Here is a 12,915-nt window from a genome sequence, read left to right as displayed (position 1 = left end):
AAACCCCATTCTCCCTCCTCCTCCCGGAGATGGTCTCGCCCAGTCGGCGTGACGCGACGGCCAGGGCCACGCCCCGCTGGGAACGGACCAATCAGCAGCGAGACGGCTGGAATTATGAATGGGCTTTACACACGTCACGCGCCGCCGTTTAAAGGGCCCGCGGCTGCTCGGGGACCCCGCCGGGACCCTCGGGGGGACAACGGGGACACCCCCGGCCCCGGGGCGTGGCCTGCAGGCTGGACACACCCGGGAAGGGGCTGCTGTGGCCTCCCGAACTCTCACCGACCCTTCCCACCCACAGCCAATCCACCCCTGCCCCTCCCATCCTCCCCCAGAGCCACAAAGGACATTTAACAAACGACAGTGAAGTTTCTTAATTAAAAAGGTAAAATAAATCTACACTGCTGTACATATACACATTACTTACATTACAAAGTCCCAGAGAAATATGTGCTGTGTCAGCCAGGCTCTGCTCATTCCCTTTTTTCCCCCTCAGAAACTGCTTCTTTTGGGTCAGAGATCAATGAAATAAAATCTGCGAGCCACCAAACGCCAGCCATAGACACCCACCCCACTGTGAGGTGTGGGTGCAAAGGGTGACAGTATGGAACAGGGTTGGTGTAGTTCTGTCAAATTCCATGGGATTACCTCATGTGTGGATTGGTCCCGCTCTGGATTTTAAGGATTAACAAAAACAGATCTCCAGTTCTAGCACAGGAGGAAGCAGAGTTTGGTAATAATGTGGAAAAGTGACCCCAGCAGGGGTGGGGAGAGGAGGAGAAGCTCTGACAACAGGTAAGAAATCGAACACAAAGGCCCCAAATGCAGAGGCCTCCAAGGGCTCAGTGCCGTGATCTTCTCTGGAAGCTGGAATTGTTCCTGGAGAGCTCTCACCTCTGGAAACAAACACCCACTGAGCTCCGGCCCAGAGCAGGGCCAGAACAGGCTTCACCTCTGCATAAAGTTCTTTTCCAGGGCAGCAGGAGTCCTCTGCAGGGAGTGGATGTTGCGCTTGACCCGATCCTCCAGGCTGGAGGTGGAGGCACTCTCCAGCTTCAAACGGCTGCAGGGAATGGGAGCAGAGACAGAAATCACAACCCTGACTGAAGGAGAGCAGCTTTGGGTTAGAGACTGGATATTGGGATGGAATTCCCCCCTGGGAGGGGCTGGGATGGAATTCCTAGAGAAGCTGTGGCTGCCCCTGGATCCCCGGGAGTGTCCCAGGAGCAGCCAGAGACAGGGGGAGGTAGCCCTGCCATGGCAGGGCTGGCACTGAATGGGATTTCTGGACCCTTTCCACCCAAACCATTCCAAGATCCTGTGATCTTGTGATCCCAGCTCTGGGCAGCTTCAGGGCTTTGCCGCCACGAGCACAAATAATTAAATTCCCACCTGTGCTCAGAGGTTTTATTGTCAAACACAGATTGCAAGTCCCTGTGAATCTGTGGGACTGGAGGCCTCAAACTCCCAAGCTCCCAAAACCAGACAACTTCTACATAATTCTTCATAATTTATAAATATAATAATAAATATAATAAATAATAAAATAAAATAAATATATAATTTATAAAATTATTTCTAAAATACTATCTGCATATAAAACACTCCCAGAGTGGCAAAATATCAGCAATGCCCAGCTTGGGTCTGACTCCCAATCAGCAAGAACCATTTTTTGGGTTGAGGGGAAAATTTGGGAACAGCCACAGGGGAGATGTGCAATCCCATGATCTGAACCACCCCAGACACCGAGGCCATCCCTCAGAAGCTGAATTCCCCTCGGATGAGGAGGCGGTAAAAGACTCACTGGAAGAATTTCCCATCCCTGGAGTCGAGTTTCTCCAGCTCCCTCTCCAGCTCCTCCTCCTTGCGGTGCTTCCTGAGGTTGTTGGCTCTCTCCTCTTCCCTCCACTTGGCATTTTCCATCATTTCCTGACGTTTTCGCTCCAGCTCCTCAGGAGAGATCTTCCTGTTTGGAGAGAAAGACACATTCCATAAAAGAGAGACACACTTCATAAAACCATTTTCACAACGACCAGAGTTTGGCAGAGACAAAATTCTGCCAAGCTATAAATTGAAGTAAGGCATCTGCAGGAGTCAGATTAATCAGTGATTGTTTGGTTAGATTCTGAGAGGGAAGAGAACCATCACATAGAGAACTTCCACCAGCCTGTAATACCCTAATGAGAACAGGACTTATTTTAATGCAAATATCAAAAAAAAAGAGTAATTAAGGGTAGCCACAAGAGAGGTCAAAGGTTATAGGATACAATATATACAGGACAACACTTCTGGAGAGATTTTTCTGTGAACCAGCAGCACCCCAGGCCTCTCACCTTCCTCACTTTGGGACGGTAGAATTGTTCATGTTGGAAAAGGTTCAGATCAACCAAAGCTGGTTCACATTCCCCAGATGAGGGGGATTTAACACAGGTTTGTCTTTGGCAGCCAAGCTTGTGAGGACATTTTTAAAATGTCCACCGTTTTAAAAAAAAAGTATTCCACCTCCCCGCATCCCAGCAGGAGGCTCTGTTCTCCCACTTGAATTTAATTTTAACTCCTCTTGGATGTAATTGATCTCCTAATTGGTTTTAATTCCAAGGTGATGCTGTCAGGATCCTTTTTTTGCCTAATGGAACAGAACCTCCTAATTACAGAATTCACAGAACCACTGGGCTGGAAGAGACCTTCAAGGTCATCGAGTCCAACCCAGCCCCAACACCTCAATAAACCATGGCACCCAGTGCCACATCCAGGCCTGTTTAAACATCTCCAGGGATGGTGACCCCACCAATTAACCCTCCAAGACTCCCTGAATTCCCGTTCCTGCCCTGCAGGAGAAGCAGCACCACAAGCATTGCTGTGGGAAGGTGCCACCCACCAGCCAGCAGCACCAGGTGAGCCATGAGGCCCCTGTGTGTGATCTTCTGGGCATTTCACCTGTCCCACTCCAGCCACCAGAGGAAAATCTGGTTCCCAGGGGTTTGTCCCCCAGCACAGGAACAGGGACAGGGCAGGGTCCCACTGACCTGGTGTAGCCCGGGGGGTGCTGGCGCCGGAAGCTCCTTTTGGGGGAAGGACTCCTGGCTCTGCCCTTCTCCTCACGGCTGCTGTGCCTGCAACCCCAAAATCGCCCTCATTAGCATCAAAATTCACATTTGATTAGATCTTGATCAAATTTATAAACACTTATAAACATTCCTGGGGTTTTGACACATCCTGAGGCTGAGGTGGCTCCCACAGCTGCAGGGCTGTTATCTGGCCACTCTAGGAACAATCCTAAACTGAATAAACTCCGAATTTACTTCTTAATTATTTCATCAGCAAACAACAAACTGCCTTTCATAATTTTATTTGTATTAAATAAAGATAATTTAACAGCTCAGTGATCCATTTGAAGAGAACTGGGATTCTATCAACAATCAACAAATACCTGCTTTTATAATTTTATCTGTATTAAATAAAGGCAATCTAACAGCTCTGAATGATCAGTTTGAAGAGAACTGGGATTCTACCAGCAATCAACAAATACCTGTTTTTATAATTTTATAAAAAATTATAAAAATTGAGGGTGCCCCCAATCCAAACTGGGATTGTCCCTGCTTGGGAGCACCCAGAGAGCTCCAGGGCAGAAATGGGGTAGCAGGGATGGAATTGTGCTGGAGCCCCGGATGCTGAGAATTTTTAAGCTTTCTGTGCTGACAAGATTCTGACTCCCAAGAGAGCACTGCATTTGACCTGAGGCTGTGAAGAAGTCTTTCAAAATTGACTGATAGCACTGGGATTATGGGTGTGGAGTTGGTAAGAAGTGTGTAACATCACAGGGTGAAAAAGTAGAGTTTGGGGTTTTAGAATACAGTAATAAATATGAAGCAAGATGGAAGTTTTAGGGCAGAAGCAGGTTGTTCTTCACCTTCCTCTTTATTCCTTCTTTACGGGTTTGGATGGTATTTTGTAATTGGACAGAAAAGTCCACATTGCAGGCTTCGAGTGATCAGTTATTGGGTTAGAAGTGAAAATAATCTAGGTGTCATTTCTTAATTGGATAGTTTAGCCTTAAAAGACCTTGTAACAAGAGATAGTTGGTCATTTTGTGCTTGCAGAACTTAAGAACTGCTGTGAGACTGTAACGCTGACAATAAACAATAAACAGGAGCTATCCTCTCGAGTGCCTTCAAGCCTGATCCTGACAGAGGTAGAAAAAGGAAGGAAAGACCCCACAGGATTGCAGGGAATTCCCGTGCTTTCCTCCACTCACTGTTTGCTGTGCCTGGTGGGAGATGCTGAGCTTCTCTGGAGGTTCCTCCTGCTGGAATGCCTCTGGGGAGAGCGGGACGGGCTCCGGGAGCGCGCCCGGGGGGCCCTGTCCTGGCCAGGGGAGCACCGGGAGCGCGGCCCCGCCTCGGGGTCCCTCACCTGGAACACAGAGGGAACACAGGGGTGGGAGCAGCCCCCACACAGGGCACAGGGGGTGAGGGAGGGAATTCCTCCCAGAGGAGCTGTGGCTGCTCCTAGATGCCTGGAAGTGTCCCAGCACAGGCTGGAGCAGCCTGGGACAGTGGGAGCCCATGGGACAGGTTGGGTTTTGATGTCCCTTCCCACCCAATCCATGACTCCATGGGTAATGAGGAACATCTGAACAACCTTATCGCAAATTCCTTATCCCAAATTCCAAGCAAAAGTCTGACTGAGCTTGGAATAATTTGAATTTCAAGGCTTAGATGGCCCCAAATTGAATCTGAAATATATTCATTCCTGTTCCAGCGGCTGCAGCAATTCCCAAAACTCCTGGTTTTCCCCCCTCCACGGGCGTACCTGTAAGCCATATCCCGGGATTTTAGAAGGAGCAGCCTTCCAGGAGGAATTATCCACCCTCTTCTGAGACCTAGAGAAAGAATAAAGTCCTTTTGAAGCAAGCAAATTGCAAGAATAAATCAGTTTTTACCATACATTAACCATGCAAAACCAATGAAGCAACAATTTAATGAAACAATTAAAAGCGTTAATTAGAAAAAAGCTGGGAGAGAGCATGCGAAAAACAAGCAGGAACGGCGGTGGTTTTAGCAAAAAAAAAAAAAAAAAAAAAAAAAAAGTAAAACTCACTTATTTCTGGGCCTCTCCTCCTCAGAGCCGGAGCTGGAGCTGCTGGAGCTGCGCCGCCGGTGCTTCTTGTGCTTCTTGTGTTTCTTCTCCTTCTTCCTCTTCCTCTCCTTTTTATCCAAACTGTTCTGCAGCTGCAAAGCCAAAAATTCCCTCAGGACCACATGGAAAACACCAGAGTTCCACGTGGAAAAGCACAAAGCCTGAAGCCAAACAAATCTCTAAAAATTATTTTTTCATTTAAAGACATTTGCACAATTTTTCTATTTAAAGGTGTAAAAAATGTCTTTGCAGTGTTTACAAGAGAAATATCTTTATAAAAATGTAGAGATACAAAAATTTACAGCCAGTTTCTAAATTTCAAGCCAGAAAATCTCATTTAACAAGATTTATAAATTTATAGCAATTTATAAATGGGAACTTTTGATTATAAGAAAAGGGGAAACTACTCTTTATTTATAGCCACTTATAAATCGCAACTTATAGATACATATATTTAAATGTATGGATATAAAATTTTTAATTTATAGACATTTAGATCTCATTTAATGAGATTTTCCCTCAGAATTGAGGAGTTTAAGGAGCAAACAGAGCTTGGCTCCTTGTCGTGGACAATAAAAATTCTGATTTTTGCTCCACCCCTGCCTCACACCTACCAAGGCTTTGATTTTCTTCATTTTCACTGGATTGTTCAAAACTTCTCTTTTCTTTTCCTCCTCCCTCTTCCTAAAGCAGGAAAAAAAAATCAGTTTTTTCAATCACATTTGCACAGAGAGGTTCCAGCAAGTGCAAGCTCTAAAAACAGAGAAAGCAGGAATAAAGAGTAATGTTGTGATGTTGTGTATTTAGCAAAACCGAGGAGTTCCCCCTTTTCTTATAATCAATTGAACTGCTTCTGATGTAGAAAAATACATATATTTATAGGATATATATATATATATATATAGGGATATTTATAGTTTATGGAATATGTTTTTATAGGACAGTATAATATTTATAATGAATTGAACTGTTTTCGACAGAGGGTCATATATATATTTAGAGAATATATAGGAAATCTATATAAATATATATAAGATACAAATATATATTAAAGGACATATATTTACAGGATAATATTTCTAATCAATTTAACTGCTTTTGATACAGGCTAATTTGTAGTTTTTGTAGTGCCCTCGTTTCTGCACACCTGATCATGAAGAGCGGGTCCTCGCGGATCTTGGTGGCCATGTCCAGCACAGAGCTGGCCCCGGCCCTGGCGAAGATGGAGCCGGGCAGCAGCCCCGTGTCCCCAGCACTGTCCTTGTCCCCAACCTTGTCCAGGATGAATTTGTCCACGGGGCGCCCCAGCAGGTACTCGTCCCTGTTCACCATCCCCCCGGGGCCCTGGTACATCCACTCCAGCTTCTCCTCGCGCTTCCTGTGCCAAAAAAACCCTTTATTCGTCCTGCTGCCGGAAGGTGAGCAGGGATGGTTTGGGGTTGGAGCTGTGGGACACTGCCCGAAAGATGGGATCAGAGGGATGGGATTGTTCTGCCTGGAAAAGCTTTGGGGTCGTTCAGTGCCTGACTTGGGGCTCCAGGAGAGCTGGAGAAGGATTTGGGACAAGGGGAATGGGTTTGAATTGATAGAGGGCAGGGTGGGATTGCAATTTGGAAAGGAATTCCTCCCTGGCAAGGAGGTGAGGGGATGGAACAGAAACCCCAGAGCAGCTGTGGCTGTCCCTGGATCCCTAGCAGTGTCCCAGACCAGGTTGGGCACTGGGGCTTGGAGCACTGGGACAGTGGGAGGCGTCTCTGCCATGGCTTGGAGGGGCTTTGCCGTCCCTTCCACCCCAACCTCTGTGCTGTCCTTGTGCTCTCTCCATGCTGTCCCTGTACTGTCCCCGTGCAGTCCCTATGCTGTCCTGTGTCCCCACCACATGGTGCCTGCGTCCCTGTGCCCGTGTCCCCATGCCCTCACCGCACGGTGCCCGTGTCCCTGTGCCCATGTCCCTGTGCCCGTGCCCTCACCGCACGGTGCCCATGTCCTCGGCGTAGCGCTGCATCTCCTCCCGCGCCCGCTCCTCCTGCAGCTCCCGCTGCAGCTCCTCGATCTTCCTCCTCTCGGCCTCATGCTTCTGCTCTGCCTTCCACACCTTCTCTACATTGCGCAGCGTCTGTGGGTGCCAGCTCTTCTTCAGGTTCTGCGGAGAGAGGGGATTGGCACCGAGACCGGCACTGGCGCCGGGACTGGCATCGGAATTGGCACCCAGGGGCCGGGGCAGCCCAGCAATGCCGGCAGCTGGGCCTGGAGAATGGACCCGCGGCTCCCGCTGGCCCCGGGAGCGGCCTCAGTCCGCACATCCCGGCCCTGCGACCCCTCCTTAGCCCCCAAGGACCCCTCCGAGCCCCCCCACTCAGACCCCTGCCACAGCCCCGGCCCCTTCAGCACCGACCCCTCTCAGCCCCCTCCATGTTCCCCTCCCGACCTCTCTCACGCCCCCCGTTCCCCTCAGACCACCCGAACCCTCTGAGCCCCCTCCCGGTCCCACTCAGCCCCCCCAGCCCCTCTCAGACTCCTCAGTGCCCTCTCACCGCCCACCTCCTGTCAGCCCCACAACCACCTTCACGCTCCCCGGCCCCTCTGAAACCCCCGGTTCCACTCACCAGGTCTCCCCCCCCCATCGCGGCCGCCGGGCGAGCGCGTCCCCCGCCGCTACCGGGACAGGAAATACGTCATCACCGCGGCCGCCGCTCGGGGTACTGCGCTTCTTCCTCCTTAGTGCGTCACGGGTGGAGGAGGAAGAAGAGAAAGAAGCGGCGCGGAGGCCCCTCAGTACCGGGTCTGGTGGGTGTTTTCATTCCTTTCCTGTAATCCAGAATGGAGACCCCAAAGCTCTCCATTCCCACTCGTGCCATGGTTAGGGACACCCTCCACTGTCCTTGGACACTGCCAGGGAATTCAGACAAGATCCGAGCCTGTTTCAAATGAGGTTGGTTTCAGCAATGCCAAAGAAACGCCTGGAAATGCTGAAGTGAGTCATTTCAAAAGCACCCAAAGCCACGGGACGAGTCTGTCCGGCTGTGCCCGTCACAGTGACGAGCGGAGCGGGGGCTCAGCACCTCTGGTCGAGCGAAAAGAAGGATTACCTGTGCCGGGGCGGTTCAGAGCTGGCGAACCTCTCTGGATAGAGCCAGTGGATACAGGCAGTAAACTCTCGGGATAACAGCTAGTGATCTCCCGAGACAGAACTGCCATCTACACCCTTATGGAGCCACGCCGGGTTCGAACCCGCGTGCTCACGGTTCCCAGCCCAGCGCACTGTCCCTGAGCCACCCTCGCGCCACGCCCCCGCCACGCCCCCGTCCTCGAGGCCGGGGCGTGGCTCAGGGGCAGCGCCGCCGCCTGCGGGGCCGTGGGCAAAGGGTTCGAGTCCCGTGGCTGCCTAGACGGTGAGCTGTGCCGTCGCAGCCCACCCAACCGGACTGGCCTGGAGTTCAGAGCCTGGAGGCAACAGCTCAGCACGGCTGTGACTGCTAGGAACGCGTTATACACATCATTCACTGTGTAAATGAAGAGTAATTACTCCCAAGTGATTTCTAGGAGTGCATTTTACACGATTCACTGTGTAAATACAGGGGAATTACTCCAACAGGAAGAACTCGAGCTGCAGCTGTTGAGTTTGTGTGTTTCCTGCAGAACTCAGGAGAAGCCGAGTAGCAAAGAGGGAGTTTAGGCTCGGCAAAACATCACCAAGTGATTTCCAACACCTCAGAGGGGTAAGGAATGCTCGCTGTGGTTTGTGTGTGAGGAATTTATGGAGGAAAAAAGGGTGAAAAAAACAGCAGAGGAGGGGGCACCTGGAGTTGAACCAGGGACCTCTTGATCTGCAGTCAAATGCTCTGCCACTGAGCTATACCCCCTGATTTATGCACTCAACCTGAGAGATTTAAAAACATCTCTTGGGAAAGAGAAAAGTTTTGCTACCCTGCAACTGGATTCCTTCCCTTGACAGCTCACTGTGCAGCTCAGGGAGTGCCTGGTAAAGCTACAGGGAGTTAAATGTTATAAATGGTGGTAAAAATGAGAAATTCTACTTGATCTGGTGCCTGCAGTGAATTTCAAACACAGAAAAGCTCACACAGACAGGGAGTGGTTCTCACACAGAGCAACCCCTGCACTTCCCCAGCACTCAGGGATTGCATTCTGGAGCTCAGAACCAATACTGAGTGCACAGAGCCAGCTCACAGTTCCTGCACATGCATCCTGGGAAAGGTTTGTGCAAAAGGCAGGTGAAGAGAGTGGGCACCTGGAGTTGAACAAGGGACCTTTTAGATCTGCAGTCAAATGCTCTACCACTGAGATATACCCTCTCTCCACTTTCCCCTGCCAGGGAAATTTATAAACAGCTCTTAGAAAAGAAAAAAGTTTGTCCAGGAATTGGATTTCTTTCCTCGACAGCTCCAGGGAGTGCCTGGTTAAGGTACATGGAGTTAAACATGACAAATGATGGTAAAAATGAAATTTAAAATGTAATTTAATAAATAAAATAAATAATTAATAAATAAAATATTGTAACAAATAAGATAAAAAAGAAATTCTGGTGGTGATTACAGCGAATTAAGGACAGAGAAGAGCACACACAGACAGTGAGTGCTTAGAGCACAGCCCCAAAACCTTTCCATCTGAGCCACTGTTCCTTGGATGCTGGAGCTCAGAACCAGCGCCCCACCAGCTCAGAGCTCTCCATGGATTTTTCCTGTGACAAATTTTTGGCCAAAGGCAGGTGGAAAGAGGAAAAAAGAGGAGGGGGCACCTGGAGTTGAACCAGGGACCTCTTGATCTGCAGTCAAATGCTCTACCACTGAGCTATACCCCCTATACCAAGGCTTCTGCCAGAGAAATTTCTAAACATCTCTTGGGAAAGAAAAAAGTTTTGCTGTCCTGTGATTGGATTCCTTCCTTTGACAGCTCCCCGTTCACCTTAATGTACCTACCAAAGGCTGTACATGAAGTTAAACATGATAAATGGTGGTAAAAATGAGAAACCCTGGTAGATCTGATGTCTACAGAGAATTAAGAACAGGCAGAGCTCACACAGACAGTGAGTGGTCACTCAGACAAAGAACAACCCCTGCACTTCTCCAACACTCAGGTCCTCCTTCCTTGGATGCTGGAGCTCAGAACCAAGACTGAGTACACATCACAAGCTCAGAGCTGTCTACGGGTTTTTCCTGTGGCAAATTTTTGGCAAAAGTGGGGCAGAAAGAAGAGGGGGCACCTGGAGTTGAACCAGAGACCTCTTGATCTGCAGTCAAATGCTCTACCACTGAGCTATACCCCCTCGAGGGAAACCTCCTCCAGCAAAGTTTTAAAACATCTCTTGGGAAAGAAAAAAAAGTTTTGCTATTCTGTAATTGGATTTCTTCATTTGGCAGCTCCCTGTGCACCCAATGTCCCTGGTGAAGGTACAGGGCACCAAATGGGATAAAAGATGGCAAATATGATTCATTTAATTCCATTTCCCATTCTTGATCCAGTCTGGGATCTTCCCCATTCCATGTCTTGGCTGGATCCAGTTCAGGTTTCCTCCCATTCTGTATACTGGCTCTTATCCAGTCCGGGTTTTCCTCCCTACCATATCCCACCCTGATCCAGTCCAGGTTTTCTCCCAAATCCATATTCCAGCCGTGATCCAGTGCAGGTTTTCCAGGTCTCAGCCCTGATCCAGTCTGGGTTTTCTTCCATTCCATATCACATCCAAATCCTGTCCGGGTGTTCCTCTATTCCATTTCCTGACCATGATCCAGTCTGGGTTTTGGGGTTTTGCTCCATTCCGTATCCTGGCTCTAATCCAGTACCGGTTATTCCCCATTCTGGATTCCAGCCCAGATCCAGTAGAGTATTTTTAGGGTTTTGGAGGGAATTCTTAGGTTTTTTTAGGGTCTTATCAGGGCATTTTAAGGATTTTTGGAGTATTTTTAAAGCTCCTTTAAGACTAATTAGGGTATTTTTAGGAACTTAGCTGGCACTAAGCAATACTGATCAATTGACAGCCACCACCCACATCCCCAGCAGAACATCCTGAGCTTCCCCCACAAGGGGCATCGAGTCCAACTCCCACCCTGTGCCCCAGATCCTTTTCCACTCCCAAACTCTTCTCCCAAGGACTTGGAAACCCACCTGGGCTGGGAGAAGGATGATGATGGAGCAGGGATAAATTCCAAAATACCAAAGTAACCCAGTCTGCAAATACCAGAACAAGTTCCAAAATATCAAAAAGACCCGATTCCAGCATATCGAATTCTGAAATACCGATTTTCAAATGCATTACAGGGTCTGGATTCCCAAACCCAAAAGAATCCATTATTGCCACAATGGGATCTGTGTTATCAAAATGGATATTTTCTGTTGTGTAAAGCATTCCCCCACTGACAATAAATACCCGTATTTATTGTAATCGTACAGCCAAATGTTGTAAAAGTTTCACGTTACTAGCATTAAGACTGCATTTAGTGCCTAGGGTTAGGGTTTTGAAACCACAAACCAGCTCCAGGCACCCTGCAGCTGCAAAAGGCATCCCAAGGGGAACACAAAACTGCCACAACGGGGCTTCCACCACAGCTTCTTCCTTGGAACCAGCCCTAAATTGAGTGGCCGGCTGGCTCCTAAAATTCAGCATTGCGTGGGATGCCTACCAGGACCAAAGCTGGCACCACTGACAACTCGGACCGGATGACAGTGCCAAGTGGCTGGTACAATTTGCCATCAGGAACACGGGCGGGTGAGTTTTGTTTCCCAGGGAAAAGGGGCGGTGTTTGTGTTGCAGGGTCTGTGGCTCGGAGAAGCCTTCTGGCTCCTAAAATTCCCATGGCGAAGGATGCCTCCCAGGACCAAGCTGGCACCAGTGCCCACTTGGGCTGGTTTGAGAGTGCCAAGTACCTCCTGCAAACTGACACCACGAACCAGGGTTGGTGACTTTTGCTTCCCTGGGAAAAGGGGCTGCGTTTGAGCTGCAGGGCCTGTGGCTTGGAGCAGCCTTCTGGCTCCTAAAATTCCGCATATCGCAGGATGCCTCCCAGGACCAAGCTGGCACCAGTGCCAAGTCAGGCTGGTTTGAGAGTGCCAAGTACCTCCTGCAAACTGACACCACGAACTAGGGTTGGTGAGATTTATTTCCCAGGGAAAAGTGGCAGTGTTTGTTTTCCAGGGCATGTGTCTCAGAGCAGCCTTCTGGCTCCTAAAATTCCGCATTTCGCAGGATGTCTCCCAGGACCAAGCTGGCACCAGGGCCAACTTGGGCTGGTTTGAGAGTGCCAAGTACCTCCTGCAACCTGACACCATGAACCAGGGTTGGTGACTTTTGTTTCCCAGGGAAAAGGGGCAGCGTTGGTGTTGCAGGGCCGGTGGCTCAGAGCAGCCTTCTGGCTTATAAAATTCTGCATATCGCAGGATGCCTCCCAGGACCAAGCTGGCACCAGTGCCAACTTGGGCTGGTTTGAGAGTGCCAAGTACCTCCTGCAACCTGTCATCATGAACCTGATATTTTGACTTTTGCTTACCTTGTGAAAGTGCCGGGGTTGGCGTTCCACGTTCTGTGGCTCGGAGTAGCCGTCTGGCTCCTGAAATTCAATCTTGCACAGCATTTGTACCGGAAGCCAATCTGCCACCTCTGCAATGGTAGGCTGGTTTGAGAGTGTTAAGTGCCTCCTGCAATTCCCCATCCACCACTTCAGCTGGTCAGTTTTTGTTAGTTTAGAAAAGGTCTCGCACTTGTGTTCAGGGATCTTTTACCCAGTTTGGCTGGCTGCATGCTGAAAATCCCGCATTACGCAT

The 12,915-nt window shown here is 49.3% G+C and overlaps 1 protein-coding gene and 3 non-coding genes across 5 annotated transcripts; all 4 read right to left on the bottom strand.

Moving 5' to 3' along the window:
• Positions 1-356: 356 nt before the first annotated feature.
• On the bottom strand, positions 357-8,406 carry CWC25 (CWC25 spliceosome associated protein homolog). 2 transcript variants are annotated; one of them, XM_050985537.1, is made up of 11 exons: positions 8,229-8,406; positions 7,746-8,057; positions 7,110-7,282; positions 6,287-6,517; positions 5,754-5,823; positions 5,101-5,231; positions 4,813-4,882; positions 4,256-4,413; positions 3,027-3,113; positions 1,805-1,966; positions 357-1,063 (listed from the first exon to the last, which is right to left on the bottom strand). In XM_050985537.1, exons 2-11 carry the CDS (start codon positions 7,761-7,763, stop codon positions 949-951), a joined length of 1,215 nt encoding a protein of 404 aa, XP_050841494.1. In that variant the 5' UTR covers positions 7,764-8,057; positions 8,229-8,406; the 3' UTR covers positions 357-948. The 2 variants fall into 2 exon arrangements, with proteins under 2 accessions (XP_050841494.1, XP_050841493.1); XM_050985536.1 differs by having other exon boundaries at positions 7,746-8,406.
• Positions 8,407-8,930: 524 nt separating this feature from the next.
• Positions 8,931-9,002, bottom strand: TRNAC-GCA (transfer RNA cysteine (anticodon GCA)). Its single transcript has one exon. It is a non-coding gene; the product is annotated as a tRNA-Cys (tRNA).
• Positions 9,003-9,886: 884 nt separating this feature from the next.
• Positions 9,887-9,958, bottom strand: TRNAC-GCA (transfer RNA cysteine (anticodon GCA)). Its single transcript has one exon. It is a non-coding gene; the product is annotated as a tRNA-Cys (tRNA).
• Positions 9,959-10,351: 393 nt separating this feature from the next.
• TRNAC-GCA (transfer RNA cysteine (anticodon GCA)) lies at positions 10,352-10,423 on the bottom strand. Its single transcript has one exon. It is a non-coding gene; the product is annotated as a tRNA-Cys (tRNA).
• Positions 10,424-12,915: the final 2,492 nt, after the last annotated feature.

This window comes from Serinus canaria, chromosome 27 (assembly GCF_022539315.1).
Source record: "Serinus canaria isolate serCan28SL12 chromosome 27, serCan2020, whole genome shotgun sequence".
In the NCBI taxonomy this organism is placed as follows: domain Eukaryota; kingdom Metazoa; phylum Chordata; class Aves; order Passeriformes; family Fringillidae; genus Serinus; species Serinus canaria.
Note: the sequence above shows the minus strand (reverse complement) of the source record. Positions and strands in the feature narration are given on the sequence as shown.